The 18,755-nt window shown below is 48.4% G+C and overlaps 1 protein-coding gene across 4 annotated transcripts in view; it reads left to right on the top strand.

The window, feature by feature from the left end:
* Positions 1-11,418: 11,418 nt before the first annotated feature.
* Positions 11,419-18,755, top strand: part of nsd1b (nuclear receptor binding SET domain protein 1b) — a 32,901-nt gene continuing 25,564 nt past the window's right edge. For 2 of the 4 annotated variants that reach the window (XR_004020989.1, XM_030746137.1), the window contains exons 1-3: positions 12,338-12,453; positions 13,414-14,324; positions 18,459-18,603. Coding sequence is in view for 3 of the 4 variants with exons in the window: in XM_030746137.1 (XP_030601997.1) it covers positions 13,431-14,324; positions 18,459-18,603 (1,039 nt within the window). In the remaining variant the exon portion in view is untranslated. Of the gene's footprint in view, positions 11,448-11,542; positions 11,634-12,337; positions 12,454-13,413; positions 14,325-18,458; positions 18,604-18,755 lie in introns of those variants that run through there. The other 2 variants (XM_030746138.1, XM_030746139.1) reach the window with 2 other exon arrangements.

Below are 18,755 nucleotides of genomic sequence, written 5' to 3'. Positions count from 1 at the left end.
AAACACAAATACAAAAACCTTGGAAGGGAGGCACAGGGAGACGAAGGGCAGGCACAGGGAACACAGGAACATGCGGGCACAAAACATCAACGACGCGACAGAGAACAAATGAAAACTGAGGGCTTAAATACACAATGGGTAATCAGGGCAAGAGGAAACAGCAGGGAACAACAGGTGAGGCAAATGAAACTAATTACACAGGGGAAGCAAAGCTAAACACAAAGCACAAGGAAATCACAATGGCAAAATAAAACAGGAAGTGATAAACCAAGGAACACGCAGACAAGTCACAACACTGGGAACATGACAAACATACAGGGAGGACAAACTCAGGAAATAAATTAACACAAAACGCTGGGCCAACGGCCCAGGACATGACAGTACCCCCCCCTCAAAGGCCGGCTCCCGACGGCCAAAACCAGAAACAAAACCAGACAAGGGCGGGAGGCGGGGGACCAGGAGGGAGGGCCCGAAACAAAAACAAAGACAGGGAGCAAAACAGAAATCACAGGGCGTGAACAAAACAAATCAAACCCGGACAGGAAGAAAACAAAAACACAGGACCAGAACAAAAGGCGACGGCACAAGGCCGGAGACAGTCCAACAGGGGGCATCAAAATGAGGCAGAGCAGAGGCAACACAGTCCAAACAAGAACAAAACACGGGGACGAGAAGCAAAAAAAAAAAAAAAACAACCGTATCAAACAAAACGCGACGGCACAAGGCCGGAGAGCTCCAATGTCCAAAACAGGGGGCCGAAACAAGGAACAGTCCAGGAGCTATGACAAAACAAAAAACAGCAGGGGAAAAAACAGTCCACAGTTCAGGGGAGTCAGTGGGAAATCCAAAAACAAAAAACACACAGTTCAGGAGGCCGCAGAGGCCAAGGGGCCACAAAGCAAAATCCCAACGAGGGAGGCCGACCGCGCTCCCAGCGGCGGCGGCGAAGAGGACGAGAAGGAATCACTGGAGGCCGACCGCGCTCCCAGCGGCGGCGGCGACGAGGACGAGAAGGAATCACTGGAGGCCGACCGCGCTCCCAGCGGCGGCGGCGACGAGGACGAGAAGGAATCACTGGAGGCCGACCCCGCTCCCAGCGGCGGCGGCGACGAGGACGAGAAGGAATCACTGGAGGCCGACCGCGCTCCCAGCGGCGGCGGCGACGAGGACGAGAAGGAATCACTGGAGGCCGACCGCGCTCCCAGCGGCGGCGGCGACGACGAGGGGGAGTCCCTGGAGGCCGACCGCGCTCCCAGCGGCGGCGGCGACGACGAGGGGGAGTCACTGGAGGCCGACCGCGCTCCCAGCGGCGGCGGCGACGAGGAGGGGTCACTGGAGGCCGACCGCGGGGCGTGCGGCGGCGGCGACGGGGAGCAGACACTGGAGGCCGACCGCGGGGCATGCGGCGGCGGAGAAGGGCGACCCCGGGCTCTGGTGGGGAACCCTCGGGTGACGTGGAGCGCTCGGACTGAGCGGAGACCCCCATCGGCTCGGACTGAGCGGGACCCTCTGGCGCGGAGCGCTCGGACTGAGCGGAGACCCCCATCGGCTCGGACTGAGCGGGACCCTCTGGCGCGGAGCGCTCGGACTGAGCGGAGACCCCCATCGGCTCGGACTGAGCGGGACCCTCTGGCGCGGAGCGCTCGGACTGAGCGGGACCCTCTGGCGCGGAGCGCTCGGACTGAGCGGAGACCCCCATCGGCTCGGACTGAGCGGGACCCCCTGGCTCGGACTGAGCGGAGACCCCCATCGGCTCGGACTGAGCGGGGCCCTCTGGCGCGGAGTGCTCGGACTGAGCGGGACCCCCTGGCTCGGACTGAGCGGAGACCCCCATCGGCTCGGACTGAGCGGGACCCTCTGGCGCGGAGCGCTCGGACTGAGCGGAGACCCCCCTCGGCTCGGACTGAGCGGAGACCCCCATCGGCTTGGAGTGAGCTGAGCCCATGGGCTGAACGGGGCCTACATAGTGAGGCACCGGATGCGTAGGCTGGGACCGCGGAACAGGGCACACTGCTGCTTTATTGAGCAGCAGGGGCTGCTCGAGGAATAGCAGAGGTGCAGGGGACTGCGTGGAAGCAGGCCGGGAGACGACTGGCTGCGTGGAAGCAGGCCGGGAGACGACTGGCTGCGTGGAAGCAGGCCGGGAGACGACTGGCTGCGTGGAAGCAGGCCGGGAGACGACTGGCTGCGTGGAAGCAGGCCGGGAGACGACTGGCTGCGTGGAAGCAGGCCGGGAGACGACTGGCTGCGTGGAAGCAGGCCGGGAGACGACTGGCTGCGTGGAAGCAGGCCGGGAGACGACTGGCTGCGTGGAAGCAGGCCGGGAGACGACTGGCTGCGTGGAAGCAGGCCGGGAGACGACTGGCTGCGTGGAAGCAGGCCGGGAGACGACTGGCTGCGTGGAAGCAGGCCGGGAGACGACTGGCTGCGTGGAAGCAGGCCGGGAGACGACTGGCTGCGTGGAAGCAGGCCGGGAGACGACTGGCTGCGTGGAAGCAGGCCGGGAGACGACTGGCTGCGTGGAAGCAGGCCGGGAGACGACTGGCTGCGTGGAAGCAGGCCGGGAGACGACTGGCTGCGTGGAAGCAGGCCGGGAGACGACTGGCTGCGTGGAAGCAGGCCGGGAGCCAGAGAGAGCGGGCTGTGAGCTAGGGAGATCTGGCTGCGTGGAAACAGACCGAGAGCTAGGGAGATCTGGCTGCGTGGAAACAGACCGAGAGCTAGGGAGATCTGGCTGCGTGGAAACAGACCGAGAGCTAGGGAGATCTGGCTGCGTGGAAACAGACCGAGAGCTAGGGAGATCTGGCTGCGTGGAGACAGACCGAGAGCTCGCTGACACTGGGGCCTGAGAGGGAGCTGACACTACTGGAGCTACAGAAGGAGCAGGAGCTGAGGGAACTGGGACCAAAACCGAAGGAACTAAGACAGGGGCTGAGGGAACTGACTGAGAGGGCACTGAAACAGCTGACACTGGGGACCGAGGAAGAGTTACTGGAGCTGACTGAAGGCGAGGGAGAGCGACTGGAGCTAGAGCTGACTGAGACCCTGCTGCTGCAGCTAACACAGAAAACCGATGCGAAGGCTTGGACCTGGTTGCCCCCACCCGCGGAACAGGAACGGGTGCAGAGGTCAGCCCGTCCGTGGCTGCCCCCACCCGCGGAACAGGTACGGGTGCAGAGGTCAGCCCGTCCGTGGCTGCCCCCACCCGCGGAACAGGTACGGGTGCAGGGGGAGCTGGAGCCAAGGGAGCGGGAGCAGGGTGAGCAGAGGGAGCTGGAGCTAACTGAGGGGTCTGAGACTGCGACTGAGGAGGAGCTGGAGCTACAGCTGACTGGGAACACTGCGACTGAGGAGGAGCTGGAGCTACAGCTGACTGGGAACACTGCGACTGAGGAGGAGCTGGAGCTACAGCTGACTGGGAACACTGCGACTGAGGAGGAGCTGGAGCTACAGCTGACTGGGAACACTGCGACTGAGGAGGAGCTGGAGCTACAGCTGACTGGGAACACTGCGACTGAGGAGGAGCTGGAGCTACAGCTGACTGGGAACACTGCGACTGAGGAGGAGCTGGAGCTACAGCTGACTGGGAACACTGCGACTGAGGAGGAGCTGGAGCTACAGCTGACTGGGAACACTGCGACTGAGGAGGAGCTGCAGCTACAGCTGACTGGGAACACTGCGACTGAGGAGGAGCTGGAGCTACAGCTGACTGGGAACACTGCGACTGAGGAGGAGCTGGAGCTACAGCTGACTGGGAACACTGCGACTGAGGAAGAGCTGGAGCTACAGCTGACTGGGAACACTGCGACTGAGGAAGAGCTGGAGCTACAGCTGACTGGGAACACTGCGACTGAGGAGGAGCTGGAGCTACAGCTGACTGGGAACACTGCGACTGAGGAGGAGCTGGAGCTACAGCTGACTGGGAACACTGCGACTGAGGAGGAGCTGACACTGGAGGAACTGACACTGGAGGAACTGACAGAGTGCTAGGGTGAACAGACATTAGGGAAACCGACTGAAGGCTAGAGGGGCCTGAGTACGTCAAAACTGGCCGCGTGGAAGCAGGCCGGGAGACAGAAAGAGCAGACTGCGAGCTAGAGAGAGCAGGAGCTAAGGGCGTTAGAGCTGACTGCGAGGAGACTGACTGCGAGGAGACTGACTGCGAGGAGACTGACTGCGAGCTAGGGAGAGGAGCTGACTGCGTGGAAGCAGCCTGAGGCACAGCTGACTGGGGAGACTGAGACACAGCTGACACCGGGCACTGAGAATGCGCTGACCCTGGGGACTGAGAATGAGCTGACACTGGGGACTGCTGTAGGTGAAGGGTGGAGGTTAAGAAATCCTGCACTAACCCATGCAGAGAGCCAAATAACCAAGGGTAATCATCGACTAGCCCTTGCAGCTGGGCCGTGAGCTGTTGCTGTTCCTGCTCACATGGGTCAGCCAGAAGGTCCATAACCAGTGAATCCACCCAACAGATAATGGTCTGCTTTGCCACCTCAGGGAGGGGAAAGGCAGGGGGGTGACGGGAATAATTGTCCGCAGGCATAGTAGCGTTGAAGCCAGTGTTACTCACGGAAACGGAGGATTGGGTGTGAAGTGGTGAAGCGGTCCGCGGCGTTATACCGCTCGGGTCTCGGGGTGCCTTCCGCCGTTGCTGCCGGGAACTCCCTCTCCTCCGCGGCTGCCGAGGAAGGGAGGGATCAGCGAAAGGGGAGGCAGGTGAGTGACGCTGACGGGGACTGTTCAAAGACGCCGGGCCCCCCAGCGCTAGACGAGTGCCGTCGAAAAAATTGGAGCCGGAGGGGGTTTTGTAATGGTCGCGTCGTTCTGTCATGGCCGGGGAGGAAACGGACGAGGAAGGACTCACATGAAGGACTCCAGAAGCAAACATAACTAAAAAGGGGATTTATTTCAACGGGGAAACACAAATACAAAAACCTTGGAAGGGAGGCACAGGGAGACGAAGGGCAGGCACAGGGAACACAGGAACATGCGGGCACAAAACATCAACGACGCGACAGAGAACAAATGAAAACTGAGGGCTTAAATACACAATGGGTAATCAGGGCAAGAGGAAACAGCAGGGAACAACAGGTGAGGCAAATGAAACTAATTACACAGGGGAAGCAAAGCTAAACACAAAGCACAAGGAAATCACATTGGCAAAATAAAACAGGAAGTGATAAACCAAGGAACACGCAGACAAGTCACAACACTGGGAACATGACAAACATACAGGGAGGACAAACTCAGGAAATAAATTAACACAAAACGCTGGGCCAACGGCCCAGGACATGACAGATACACTGAGCACTTCTTCTCTACCTGCTTCTTTTCACTCCCCAGATGTTTATGCACCGCTGCAGCGTGTCATTAAATTTTGTCTTCTCACCCTGATGCTTTGTGTTTTGTCCTGTCTCCCTCCCCTCACCCCTGGTTCTGCTGGAGCTTTCTTCCTGTTTAAAGGGAGTTTTTCCTTCCCACTGTCACCAAGTGCTTGTTCACTATTAAAGCTCAAAGGGGAAATATGCAAACAGTGGAACAAAATAAATCAAAGTGTTTTCTTAAATATGTGAAATACACACATTTTACTACCTAAAATTCTTATTATTTTTCCAATACTTTTTATTAAATTTGAACAAAGAGCATTCAAACAGGTTAACACACACACACAAAACAATAAACACCACACACACACACACACCCACCACTACACAGTCAGCAAAACCACAAAGGGTTAATTAGAGAGTTAAAAAACATAGTAATAACAAATAATAGTTATGGTAATGATAATAAGAAATCAAGTAAGACAGAAAAAAATAAAAGGGGCATGTTAACTGTCCCCATAATCTCAGTCTGCTACATTTATGTCTTTCCAGGGTAAGCAGTCATCAGCGGTCATCGAGGACAAGTCTGAAGGTGGAGACTGAAAAGAGTGACCAGACCCTCAGGAACCAGGAACAGCTCGCCACTTCATTTAATACCAGCGTGTCATCGTTCATGTGGGACATTTCCCAGCACCAAAGGGTAACACTAGGCAGGGAAACTTCCAACTGTGTGAGACACTTTCTGTGTTCTGTGATTAGAAGGACTGCAGGTCAGTGCAGCTCTCTGGAGGGTAGACCTAAGAGGAAAACACCAGGATCTTTTTTAACTGTTGTTTTAAATATTCCACTAAGTTCACTGAGATAAATGTCCAGAACCTGGAAATTAATTCACACTCCATGAAGCAGTGGAAATATGTTCCCCAGTCAGAATCTCATTTAATACAGAGAGGAGTAAAAAGAGCGAAACAGCGGGAGTGATCTGCAGCCTGTCACAAATCTTAGACCGAGTCTCTCTCAGCATGTAACTCCCTGCCAGTCGTCTTCTATATATTCCGTACCTAAATCCTTTTGCCTTTTATGGGTGATATTTGGCAGTTTGTTTGCATTAGAAGGACCAAGAAGAGAGCAGAATAATGAAGTTAACCTCTCTACGTCACTGTAAAGGAGGTTAACAGAAACAGAGGCGACATGGGAGCATAAATATTACAAATTCTGCTTGCAGTTGGTGGAAGGACAGTAAAATATTATCTTGAAGCATATCTCCAACATACAGGAATCCTTCTGTCTGCCATGAAGAAAACCCAGATGAGACGATATCAGTAGGAAAGTTGGGATTTTGAATCCTAAGAGACAGCAAGGATTTCACATCTGTCCTTCCTACAGCTGGGATGCTTTGACCTTAAACAGGCCGATCATCATGGAAAAACCCTCCAAGGGGCCATGTAGGCTTTTTTCCTTCATAAATGAAATCCTAATTTAAAAACTGCATTTGGTATTTACTCAGGTTTTCTTTGTCTAATATTAAAATGTGATCTGAAACATGCACGTGTGACAAATATGCAAAAGAAAGAAGATCTCAGGAAGGAGGCAGATACTTTTTCACAGCACTACTTTGTAACATCTCACCAGACTTTGATACTAAACATTGTTTTTTTTTTTATCAGGCATTAAAATAAATAAACTTTATAAACCTTTGAATCATTTCTTCGACCTGACAAGAGCGGGAGACAGCCTCCATTCGCAATGCAGCCAGTGAGCTGTCGGAGGATTGGTAAGGAGTAATGTCAGCAAAGGAAAGGATGGAAGGGGGGAAGGAAACAGCGAGCTCCCTGCCTCCTCCCTCTGCTCCACAGCAAGAACAAAGCCCTGTGCTCAGCCCTGCAGGAGAAAAGAGGCGAGGAAGGGCATCTGTTTGTTGTATATACACAATTTGTCAACATTACATCACGAGTCACGTGAAACTTCCTGAATCCTGAAACTTTTATTGTAGATCCAAGTTAAGAGCAGAAAACATCCACCAAACCCAATGAACAGAGTGGAGATAAACACATTTTTCACAAAATACTCTTCACATGAATTTTACTCGCGAAGAATCAAATATGAAGCTGCAGTTACTGGGGGTTAGCATAGCTTAGCACAAAGACTGCAAATGGAGGTGTAAAGTTAGCCTGGCCAAGTGTGACTGTTAGAAACATCGGCCCAAACCTGCACACGTGCAAAAGCCTCAAAACAAAAGGTGAAGCAGTCAAGTTGAGGTTTCAGATGGGGATTGTGGTGGACCATTTCTTTGTATGTATTAAATAAAATAAAAAATATGTTAATTATGAATCCAGCATCTCTCCCCCAAAAGTCACAACCAGCAGATGTTAAGGCCTGTAATGAAAGAAGTTAAGAAATCAAATCAAAATAAAGTCATTAGGGTCCGGAAAAAGCCACGATGATCGCGTGAACTCTCCGAGTGCTGCGTGAGCAGAACAGAAACCACAGTGTCTTTTAGCTGAGTCATGTGAGGGCAGGAGAAATGAATATCAGTACCAACCGAAATTACTCATCACCATTAATTTGCGTGTGTTGTAACTCGAAAACCAGAAGAAGCGCCCATTCTGAGGCACGGCTAACTGCAAATACTTTATATACACAGAAGGTCTGACACATTTAATAAGAAACAAACACCGAGGGGAAGGTCTAACGGTTAATCAAATTAAATAATATAAGAAGTTTAGTGGGAAACCATACTGTGACTCTCAGTTGCTCACACACACACACACACACGCACACACACACACACACGCACACAAAGATAAGCACTCATAGAGATCTAAATCTTCTGGTTTAATTCTTAACAGTGGATCCTAAATGTGCATAAACTGCATTTATAGTTCCAGCTCGTACTCATTTCTAGCATCAGTTTTAGTGGTCTGTTTTCCACTAAAGTAACCAACCAGCAGGCAGATGCAGTCTGAAAGTAGCTGATGAACACAGAGGAGTGGTTAGTTTTTATTAAGAAGGTGGTGCAGACCAGTAAATATTGGATTTCCTCAAGATTCAAACATTCCTCAAAGATTTTGATCCAGTTTGACATGACAGCATCACACAGCTGCTGCAGATTTGCCGGCTTCATCCATGACGTGAATCTCCTGATCTGTTTTGTGAGTTGGTGCGTTATCCTGCTGGAAGCAGCCATCAGACGATGGGCACACTGTGGTCATAAACGGATGGACGTGGTCAGCAACACGCTCAGGTACAGTAGGCTGTGACATTTAAATGATGCTCAGTTGGGACTATAAAGTCCAAAATGTGCCAAGAAAATATCCCCACACCATTACACCACCAGCAGCCTGAACCAGTGGTACAAGGCAGGATGGATCCATGATGTTTACACCAAATCCTGGCTCTGTGATCGGTCACGACTCATCAGACCAGGTAATGTTTTTCCAATCTTCTGTTAATGAGCATATGTGAATTGTAGCCTCAGTTTCCTGCTTTTAGCAGCAGAAGTGGCACCAGGTGTGGTCTTCTGCTGCTGTAGCCCATCTTCTTCAAGATTTGATGTACAATCAGAGACGCTCTTCTGCATACTTAGTTTGGAATAAGAGGTTATTTGACTTACTGTAGCCTTCTTCTCAGCTTGAAGCAGTCTGGCCATTCTCCTCTGACATGAACAAAATATCTTCAGCCAGAGAACTGCAGCTCGCTGGATATTTCCTCTTTTTCAGACCATTCTCTGGAAACCCCAGAGGAGAAAATCCCAGCACATCAGTGCATCCACGTCATGTTCAAAGTCACTTAAATCACCTTTCATCTGCATTTTTTTTAGCTCTGTTCAAACAGCAGGTTATCTTGACCTTGTCTGCATGCCTAAATGTATTGACCTGCTCCCATAAGATTGGCTGATTATACATACATTTGCATTGATGAGCAGCTGAATTGGTGTATCAAATGAAGTGGCTGGAGCGTTTACTGCATGGCTTCAAATGACTGATAACATTGCTGTGTAACTGTGTCACCTAGCAACAGTTTAACAAACTTTCTGTATTAAACTGGTCTCACTGACAGGCAGCTGACACACCCTCGAGGAAGACGCAGTGTGAGAATGAAATCACAGAGAGGGGGAAATGAACACACAGTAAATACTGAAATATAATCTTCCCTCTGCGTGTAAGCAATTCTAAATAATAGATAAAAAAAAATAATTAAATGTTAGTTACAATGTACACCACAGCGATCACGTAGCCTACAACACATATTAATGTTAAAGAATTTCCCAACTTTGGGAAAAATAAAGTTCTCATCTACTCTATCTCACATTGTTACATCATCGCGTTGCCTAGTAACCAACTACCAACGGGCTAAAATGACCTATTTGTAGCGTTTATGCACCTAAAACAGCTCATAAAAGCACTACAGTGTTTTAATTTCATCTAATTTATATGCACAAAAAAAAATGATGCGTTAGTATATCATGATGCCATCAAATTGCCTAGCAACCACCTAACAACAGACTAAAACGTCATATGCAAATGTAGAGGAGGGACTGAGCAACGCAGGGGACCCAGAAAAATGTCCCCTCATCACATTTTCTCAGTGTGCTGAAGGACATCAGATCACAGACCAGTGGGCACGTAATAATGTAGTGTTTCACAGACACACACCTCAGGAGTGGAAGTTGGCTACACTTTGAGAACATTAAGCAATAATATTCAGTAAGATATATCATCCCAAAAAGAGTACAACGGATACTTTTATGTTGCTGCTAATTTCCAATTTGATATTTAACATTTTAAATGCAGGACTGAGATTAATTAGAGAGGTGTTCCTCGCAGAATCTCTGTGACATGTAGATTAATATGATCATAAATAAACTTTTGGGTACAAACTGAAGACTTATTATTTTAAACTGCTTTACTTTCTTCCAATAAACTGGAAACTGTGTTTCTATGAATTCCAGGTTCAAATTTATAGTATTTCACAATTGCTTTGAATTATTTTTTGCATCTCATGTCGTATCACGTAATATTTCTACTGTGTTCATGGGCGTATTAAACGTGTATTAACACGTTTTCACACGTTAAATCATTTGCAAACTGAAGCTCGTAAAGCAGATGAACTTGGCGTGATGAAGCAACGGGAAGTCCGGGAGTTGCGTGACTGTGCCGATCCGCGGCGCTATTCTGCGCTGCGCAAACCCGCAGCAGGCCCTGTCCTGTCTGCCCGTCTCTCCACTCGCCTTTCTCCTGTCTCTCTCCGAACCTGTCTTCCTTTCTCAGCAGACCACTCCTGCTGAGGTCGAGGCTGAAAAGCAAAACGCATCCTAAATCCTCGGGGTTTCCCCCTCCCACTCAAACGGAAAGTGAGGAGCTCACACTAACTGTGTGTGTGTGGCGGCAGAAAGCGTACATAATTCTGACTATTCTTTATTCTGTTGGCTCAACGATGACCTTACCGAGCTCAAGGCTGCATTTATTTAGCATCATTAGTTCACCCACCCACTGTTTTTCACAGACGATGGGTTGGGGATGCTTATTTATTTATTTTTTTTTCATGTCGGTTATAAACGCCGTTTCCCACATCGCCACCCGGTGACTGTGGAGGAGTGTGTGTGTGTGCGTATGTGTGTGTCTGTGTGCTGGGGGTGTATTTTTACACCTGAAACAATCCTCCGTCCATCCTCTGTGTCCCCAGTCACACATCCTCCCACAAATCTTTAAATCTGGAGATTTCCTCACCCATAAAAACCAAACACACCAGAGCAGAAATCCCGCATGTCTCCCAGCTCAGCCGCCCCGGCCGAGAGCTGCAGTTGTTTTTCAGCTTTCACTCCTCCGTTTGAGAGAGAGAGAAGAAAAGCCAACCGTGTGCTTTCCCTTCAATGTGCACAAAAACTGGAAGCAAAGCAGCACGGTCGACGGTTAAAGTGCCATTAAATGTTGTGGTTTTTGCTGTCAAGACGTGCGTTTGGCACACACAGCAGAGGATAAGAGAGCCTCAGTCCCCCTCCTGTCGTGGCAGAAACGCTCATGAGACAGTGACTTTGGGAGGCATAACATGTAAAGGAAATGTTCCTGTCGTGGCAAGACTCAAAGCAGCCTCCAGAAACACCTTCAGAGCACAGCAGAGGTGCGCTTTGTGGCTCAGTTTCTCCGTGACTGGGTGAACTTTATATCGAACATATATTAACACTTTGTGGCCTGTTTTTTTTTTCCTCCTCTCAGGCTGGAGGACTCCATTTTGAAGGGACCGGGTGTGCAGCCAGAGACTACACAGCAACTCGTCTCAGGAAAGGAAACCCTTCTGTTTTTCCGGGTAGACTGCTGCACCATTTCACAGCTTATCAGACGGTGGTGGTGGACTTTTTTTTTTTTAATTACTACTCTTATTTGTTTTTCTCGTCTTATCTCCAGGCGCATGTGTGCTGCCCTGGATTGGTCTCGGGGGTGGTGGTGGTGGTTGTGAAGAAGATGCCAGTTGTTGGCACAAGTTTGACATGTAACATGTCATTGATGATTGCAGCCCCGTTTGGGTTAATAATTGATGCTTGTAATTAAGAAGAGGGGCGGGGCGATTTCTGAAGGTGTCGTTTGGTCGTCCAGCGCGTTTCTGGTGGCTGACAGCTTAGATTTTTTTCCCCCCTCTCTTTTCATTTTTTCTTGAGGAGAAATTTACGGCCCCCTTCTGTGCTCCATGCTTTGGACCGGCTGGGGAGGGAAGCAGTGGTGACGACTGGCAGTGCGCACAGCAGAGATACTGACTTTCAAGGGGCAAGGCAGAGTCTGCGGGCAGGAAATAACCATGCAACAGAGCAAACATCCATAGACGGGGAAATATAAAGTTGTAGTTATCACAAAGCAAAGGGGGAGTGTCGCTGGAGGAGCACAGCACGCCTGAATTTCTATTCCAGGGGCCGCTGGACCAGGCTTTAGCGCATGTTGAGAGGAGGAGGAGGGAGGAGGAGGAGGGAGGCTGTGGAGGGGGGGAGAGAGTGAGTACGTTTCACAGGATCCAGGCCTAGTAGTATTGCCGCTGGGACTCTCCTCATCCGCTTTCAAAAAATTGGAAATTGGCACATTTAAATACCAAAATGAACGGGGCGGGGGGCATTTTTGCGCTGGCCGACAGTGGAATGGTAAGATTCTCGCGACATATCCCGTGTCATGTGGCGTTTTCTGCGTGATTTTGCTGTTTGATGCACATAGCCTGCATCTGTCGGAGGGAAGCCTGTGGAAGTGTCTGTGTGTGTGTGTCTGTGAGTGTGTGTGTTCGTGAACTTGTTGTGTGCCCTGGTCTTTGCATGCTATGTATGTTGTGACTTGTCTCTTGTGCAATCACTGAGCCACTGGAAAGCAACGAACGGCACGAGACACACACACTCATGCAGCTGCACACAGCCATACAAACACACACACATATATATACATGCATACGCGCACACGCCTGTTGGGCACGCACACGCGCACGAACGGGTCCATTTTAATTCGTGTTTTCAGCGCCGGCGCGTGAACGCGGGCTTGATTTTATTTGATTTTTTTTATTTTCCAAGATGACGCGCTGTGATAATGTCACCGGGTTTATTGATACTGTAGCCATGTGTGCGAGTTTACAGGCTGACCTTATCGCGCTTGATGTCATTTTCATCATATCGCGATAACATTCCTAAAAGGATTTGCAGCTTGGCGGCGGTGTTTGCGCAGAATCCCTCGCACAATGACACATTATCTCGACCTTACCGTCGTCAGCGAGTCTGTTTACGTTGTCATTTTGACACCAGGAGGAGGCAGGTTGTGTTGTTTTAGCGGAACTCGTGTGTGAGCTGTGCCCTTCCTCTGTCATTTTTAAAAATATCTCATTACCAGCTGCTTGGGATAACTTTAGATAATCGCTTGTGGCATTTCTTTGATGAAAGATTGCATAAATGTGCCATGCAAAAAAAAAAAAAAAAAAGGTTATTTTAAAAGTGCCTCAAAAGCAAACAAAATGACAACCTTGAAGAATTATTACACGCCATCATAATGGATTTTAATGTAAGAAGTGTCGTCCAAATTCTTGAGTTTACTGAAACTCTGATTATTCTGTCTTCATGTTTCAGGGAGGAATCATGCCAGCATGAGTGGGCCTTACACAGGCCCTGGAAGGGAGACTCATCAGTCCAGCTGCCCTTTGACCCCTGGCCGTGACCTCACCGCCCACACCTGCCCCTCCAGACTGCAGGGTCACAGGCTTGGTCTAACCATGTCTGCGGCCACCTCCTCGCTCAAGCATGCATCCTCTGTCTATGGGTTCACCATGCAAAGGGACCACTCTTCCTCCTTGTCGTCCTCCTCTTCATCCTCATACAGTCCTCTCAGGAGGCTGCAGCATCTCACCACTATGGTGAGCCAGCCTGACCTGGTCCTGCCACTGCAGGAGCCAGGGAGGAGCTGGGAGTGGGGGACACGTAAGAAGGACAGGGGGAAGATGGAGAGGGACTCCTGGGCGGATTGTGCTAGCAGAGATTACTCTGGCACCCAGGTTACAAGCCAAGAGGAAAGCCTTGTTAACTCTGCTTCTAAACAGAAACAACCAGAAGTCCAGACGGGAAGTAGAGACACGCCGGCAGCCAATCATAGTGAAGCTGTTGCTTCGGAGAAAAAGACAGAAGGTTGTTTCTCAGGCCCAACCAGCCCGGCCTTCTCCCTCAACAGCAACAGCCCCTTTGCAAATGACTTACTCCACTTTGAATCCTCTTTGTTTGAGGATGACGACAATGATGTAGAGCGCAGGACCGCATCACCTGTCGGTGGCGTGCAGGACAAGCGGGAGAAGGTGGGGAATGTACATCAGTCCACTTCCGGTGGTGTAAACTTGCACCACAAAGACTCTTCTCTGCCGACAGCCAAAGTCGTCACCCGCTCCCAGTCCTCCGGTCAGCGCAGGAGATACTGGGACGGCTCAGAGGACGAGTGGGACAGCGACACAGAGTTGCTGCTGTTTGAGGACAGTCCCTCAAGGCATTCAATGGCAAGTTTTTCCCCTTATAAGTTAACTTGTTATAAAACAGCAGCTGTTCAGGGTGTTTCAGAAATAGCATCGGTTTTTGGGTCTGGCCAAATGATTGCTGGCGTTCACCTGGCCAGGAAATACTTTCTGTGGTGCTGAATTACAAAACTTTTTCCACACACAAACCTTGAGCTTGACATGCAACGCCTCACTGCTCGTAACCTGTCATAACAAATCACTGATTATTTTAAATACTGGCCCGACACAAAACCTCAGCTCCCTGCTGTTGCTCTGTCTTTAACGAACCACAGCCGTCCATTTTTAAAAAGAACCAAAGGAAAAATTTCACCTCCTCTATAGGTGTTCAGGCTGAGGGGAGAACTGAAGGGAGGGTGTGGAGGGTGAAATATGAAGCCAAGAGTGCCGATGGCTCGCTGACGGCCTGCAGTTTCAGCTGTAGCAGAGGGTATATTACAAAGCCTGTGGAGCCAGTAAAAATTACACTTTTTCCGTGTCATAATTCAGTAAATCGGGGAAAAATGCTCATAAATCTGCTTTTTAAAACTGCAGAACATTTCTAAGAATTGCCACATTTTTAAGTTTCCTTCACTATTACAGTAATCTAGTAGTACTCATCAGTGTCAGTGGGTACATTTCTAAGAGGAACTGCTAATTTTGCATACTTCTATAATGCCTGTTTCTAAAGCTCTAAACAAATATTGACTGAAGAAGCTTAAACTGTAGCTCACAGCTAACCCAGTGAACCCCTGGCAGCATTCTAACATCCTCCAAAGTACGATATTAATCGTGGTCGGTCCCCATTATCCCCTCAAAGAATGAATGAAAAATGTTATTAATATTAACTTTACTGTTTACAGAGTTTTACACAGTTTAGTGAATGCGTGCGTCTGTAAGCTGCCTTCTTTAAGACATTAGGAGGCTCAGAACAAATGCAATAAACACAGCAGATGTTTTAACTCGATATATGAGGACAAACATCAGTGTTGGTGTCTTTAAGTAGGATGCTTAGTGTTCAAACAGAGTCCATAGAAATACCATTTGTCCATTTGAAGGCAGCGTTTAACCATCAACCAGCATCTGGGCCCTAAAACTGAGCCATCATTCATTTTATCATTTATGCCTGTGCTTATCCTACATGTCAGAAAGTTTTAAAAACCCATTAAAGACCCCCCAACACACACATGGAGACATGATGGGGCGTTGATGGCATCCTCGGGAATGCCACATTAGTGCCACATTCCTCAATTCAAAGGAGGTACTTGAATTAATTATTATATAATGTGTACTTATCTTTAGAAGTGCTGGTAGCCAGATTAAAAAGCAAACCCACTTTGGACAGAGCTGGGCTAGCTGTTATCGCTAAGCCATCATCTCCTGGCTTTAGCTTCATATCGCTCTGAAACTGTGTCAGGCTCACGTCAGGAGCATTGCACATTTATTTAACTGTAATAAATCCGTGGGTGTTAGGCTAGTTGTGACTAAGGTATCTTAACCTCTTAGTAAACTGACAGTGTCAAAGGTTTGCATTTAAATAAATCTGTTATTAAATGAAGTAACACAATGGCGATTGAGCCTCTGAAGTTAAACCATACATTTCCAAATGCTTCAGCTTCAAATTCAAAGTGTTTCATGGTTGAAACCTGAGAGTTAAGCTTTAACGGTGATCATTTTCCTCATTTTGGAAGAAATAATGGAGTATTTTGAAATTGGGACGCTGTACCCGTCTGTTGTGGTAGACAGAGAGCTGAGGGTACCGGTCGATTGAAGGTCCCACCCTCACGTGGCCGTGAGCTCTGGGTAATGACTGAAAGAATGAGATCGCGGATACAAGTGTTGGAAATGAGTTTCCTCTGAAGGGCATCTGAGCTCGTGCTTGGAAATAGGCTGAGGAATTCGGTCATTTGGGTATGTCTCAGAGTAGAGCCGCAAGATCCCTCCTGGACACCTTCTATGTGAGGTGTTTAGCCATGTCCTACCGGGAGGAGGCCCCGAGTCACACCCAGGACACGCTGGAGAGATTGCGTCTCTTGGCTGGCCTTGCTTAACTCGTCTGTGACCCTGGTTGGAGGAGGTGGCTGAGCAGAGAGAGGTCTGAGCATCTCTGCTTATACTGCTGCTCCTGTGTCCAGGACCCAGAGAAGTGGTGGGAAATGGATGGATGGGCTTTGAAATATTACAGGGAGTAATAAACCAAGAAAAGAACAGCCACAGTGACCACAGCGTGGTTGGTTATATCCGCCAGGTAACAAAGTATTGCTTTCACGGTTCCCCGCTGTTCAGACTCATGCTGTGTGCAGCTTAAAATCAGGTTTCGGTTACGCACAGAATGATGGAAAAAGACCAGCTGCCTGACAACTTTGGTCAAATGACAGTCGTTTGTTTTGCTGCCCCCAGAAATCTGCGACCTGTAGCATAAAATCTGCATTCACTGTTCCCACCGTTAACCGCTGCAGCAATTCTCAAACTGTGAGGCATAGCACTACAGCTGGATGGATGGGGATGGCCAGGGGGGGGGTATGGGAAGATACTGATCCTTTTTTTTTATTGTCAGTGATTGGAAAAAAAAATTGTGGGGTTTGGATGTGAATTTTTCTCGTCTTCTGAGGGATGTCATGCCAGAAAAAGGCAGAGGAAAAATATCTAGTCTTCAAGATTGGCGGGTTAAGTAAACTTGTCTTTAGTACTAAGAGCCACAGAAGGCTTTATACTCCCTGTTACCCACATGCTGCTGTAGGATCAGTCATCTTAAATCATCCTGGGCCTTCTGCGTGACCATTTCCAATTTGCCTAAAAGTTTATGGTCCAAAGTTTGTGTGTGCATGTGTAAATGTATATAAAGGCAACTTGTGACTATTTCTGATTGGTATATATTTTTATTTTACAGTAATGCAAAATAAAAGTCAATACTTTCTAATATGAAATTCTTGGTCACAGCTTTCATGGCTTTCATTAAGCAAATATGACACGTTGTACCACTAAAAACAAAAATATCAGTAGATGGTAGCAACAATGTAACATTTTTAATAGATATTCCAGTTCCTGCAGCATTCATCCCAGTGGTCAGCGTGCCGATTGGCTGATCCCTGATTGCATGTAGCAGTCGTGGCGTGAAGGGGTTAAGGTTTTTTTTTAATCGGACTACCTGCAACTGGCTCTTGCAAGATGTGAAATAAGCCACTGACTCTTGTTTCATTATTACTCTTGTTTTGCTGTACCTATTTTTATGTGAGAAAAATCAGCATTTGTTGCATTTTTAATGCCTCTCAGCGTATTTTCAGCTTAACCTTAATTATCAAAGTATTCCAGCACTGTAGGTCTCAAAAAAAATTATAATTAGAGTACCACCTGGAAGTTCAATAAGGAGAGATCACTGGGAGAAACTGAAAAAGATTTGTTGATAAGTACAAATAGTTGTTTGGCGATTAGACTCTGATGGCCCAGTGAAGCTGGAGGGAATTTTTTGATGCATCTGTTTTTGAGATATTCATGCTCAAACATTGCCTCAGATTTAAAAATGTGAAAAAGTCCTCAAAGCAAACAAAACAAAAACAAAGTGTTTGTTAAATGAAGCTAAAATTTCACAGAAATCTTTTATGCTGAAATTTTAAAAACATAAAATTTTTAGGTCAATCAGGTGAAAATGTTCCAAAAACGTGATGATTTGCGATGATTTGCTGTTAGATTAAAGCGAGTGTAGTTCCTGGCAGTTTAAACACCCTTCACAGGGTTAAATCATAGCAGTTCCCAGTGTCGGCCCTCCGCCCAGTCCCGCTACATGCCGGTCATAGTTCAGGCCTGCTCATGTGTCATCCAGTTCACTCAGCCTGCCACACATTTGCACAAAGAATACAGCAGCTACAAGTGCTTCTGGGTTTTGGAGGTTTGTGTCATGGTTTGAAGAGACGACGACGACGAGCTAAAACTAGAGCACAAAAAACATCTTTAGAGGCCTGAAACAGAAACCTTTGACCAAATATGGGGAGAGTATAAAATTATAGTAAACCTCTTTGCTTCTGTTTGTGTAACAGACTTACTGAAGGCCTTGTTTTGTCTTTGCTCGTGTCTGTTACATTTTCTGTAATGTTCAAGTGAAAATCATTCTTTCTGTTTTCTTCTTCATTTTCCGGTTCTCAGCAGCAGAACAGCCTCAAGAAAAAGTCTTTGGCACCTGTGAAGTTTGTTGAGGGAGAAGTCGTTTGGGCGAAGTTCAACCGAAGACCGTGGTGGCCCTGTGAGGTGTTTGCTGACCCTGAACAAGGAGTCTATCACAGACTGAAAGGTGGGCCTGGAACATTGTTGACTTACTGTGATAACCCAGATGAGTGCTTTGTAAATGAGTAGCTTTTAAATGTTCTGTGGATTTGTTTGGTTACTATTTAATTGAACTTAAGTTGGTGGTTAGTACCGTTGGCTCACAGCTAGAAGGCCTGG

Source organism: Archocentrus centrarchus, chromosome 14 (genome assembly GCF_007364275.1).
Source record: "Archocentrus centrarchus isolate MPI-CPG fArcCen1 chromosome 14, fArcCen1, whole genome shotgun sequence".
In the NCBI taxonomy this organism is placed as follows: domain Eukaryota; kingdom Metazoa; phylum Chordata; class Actinopteri; order Cichliformes; family Cichlidae; genus Archocentrus; species Archocentrus centrarchus.
Note: the sequence above shows the minus strand (reverse complement) of the source record. Positions and strands in the feature narration are given on the sequence as shown.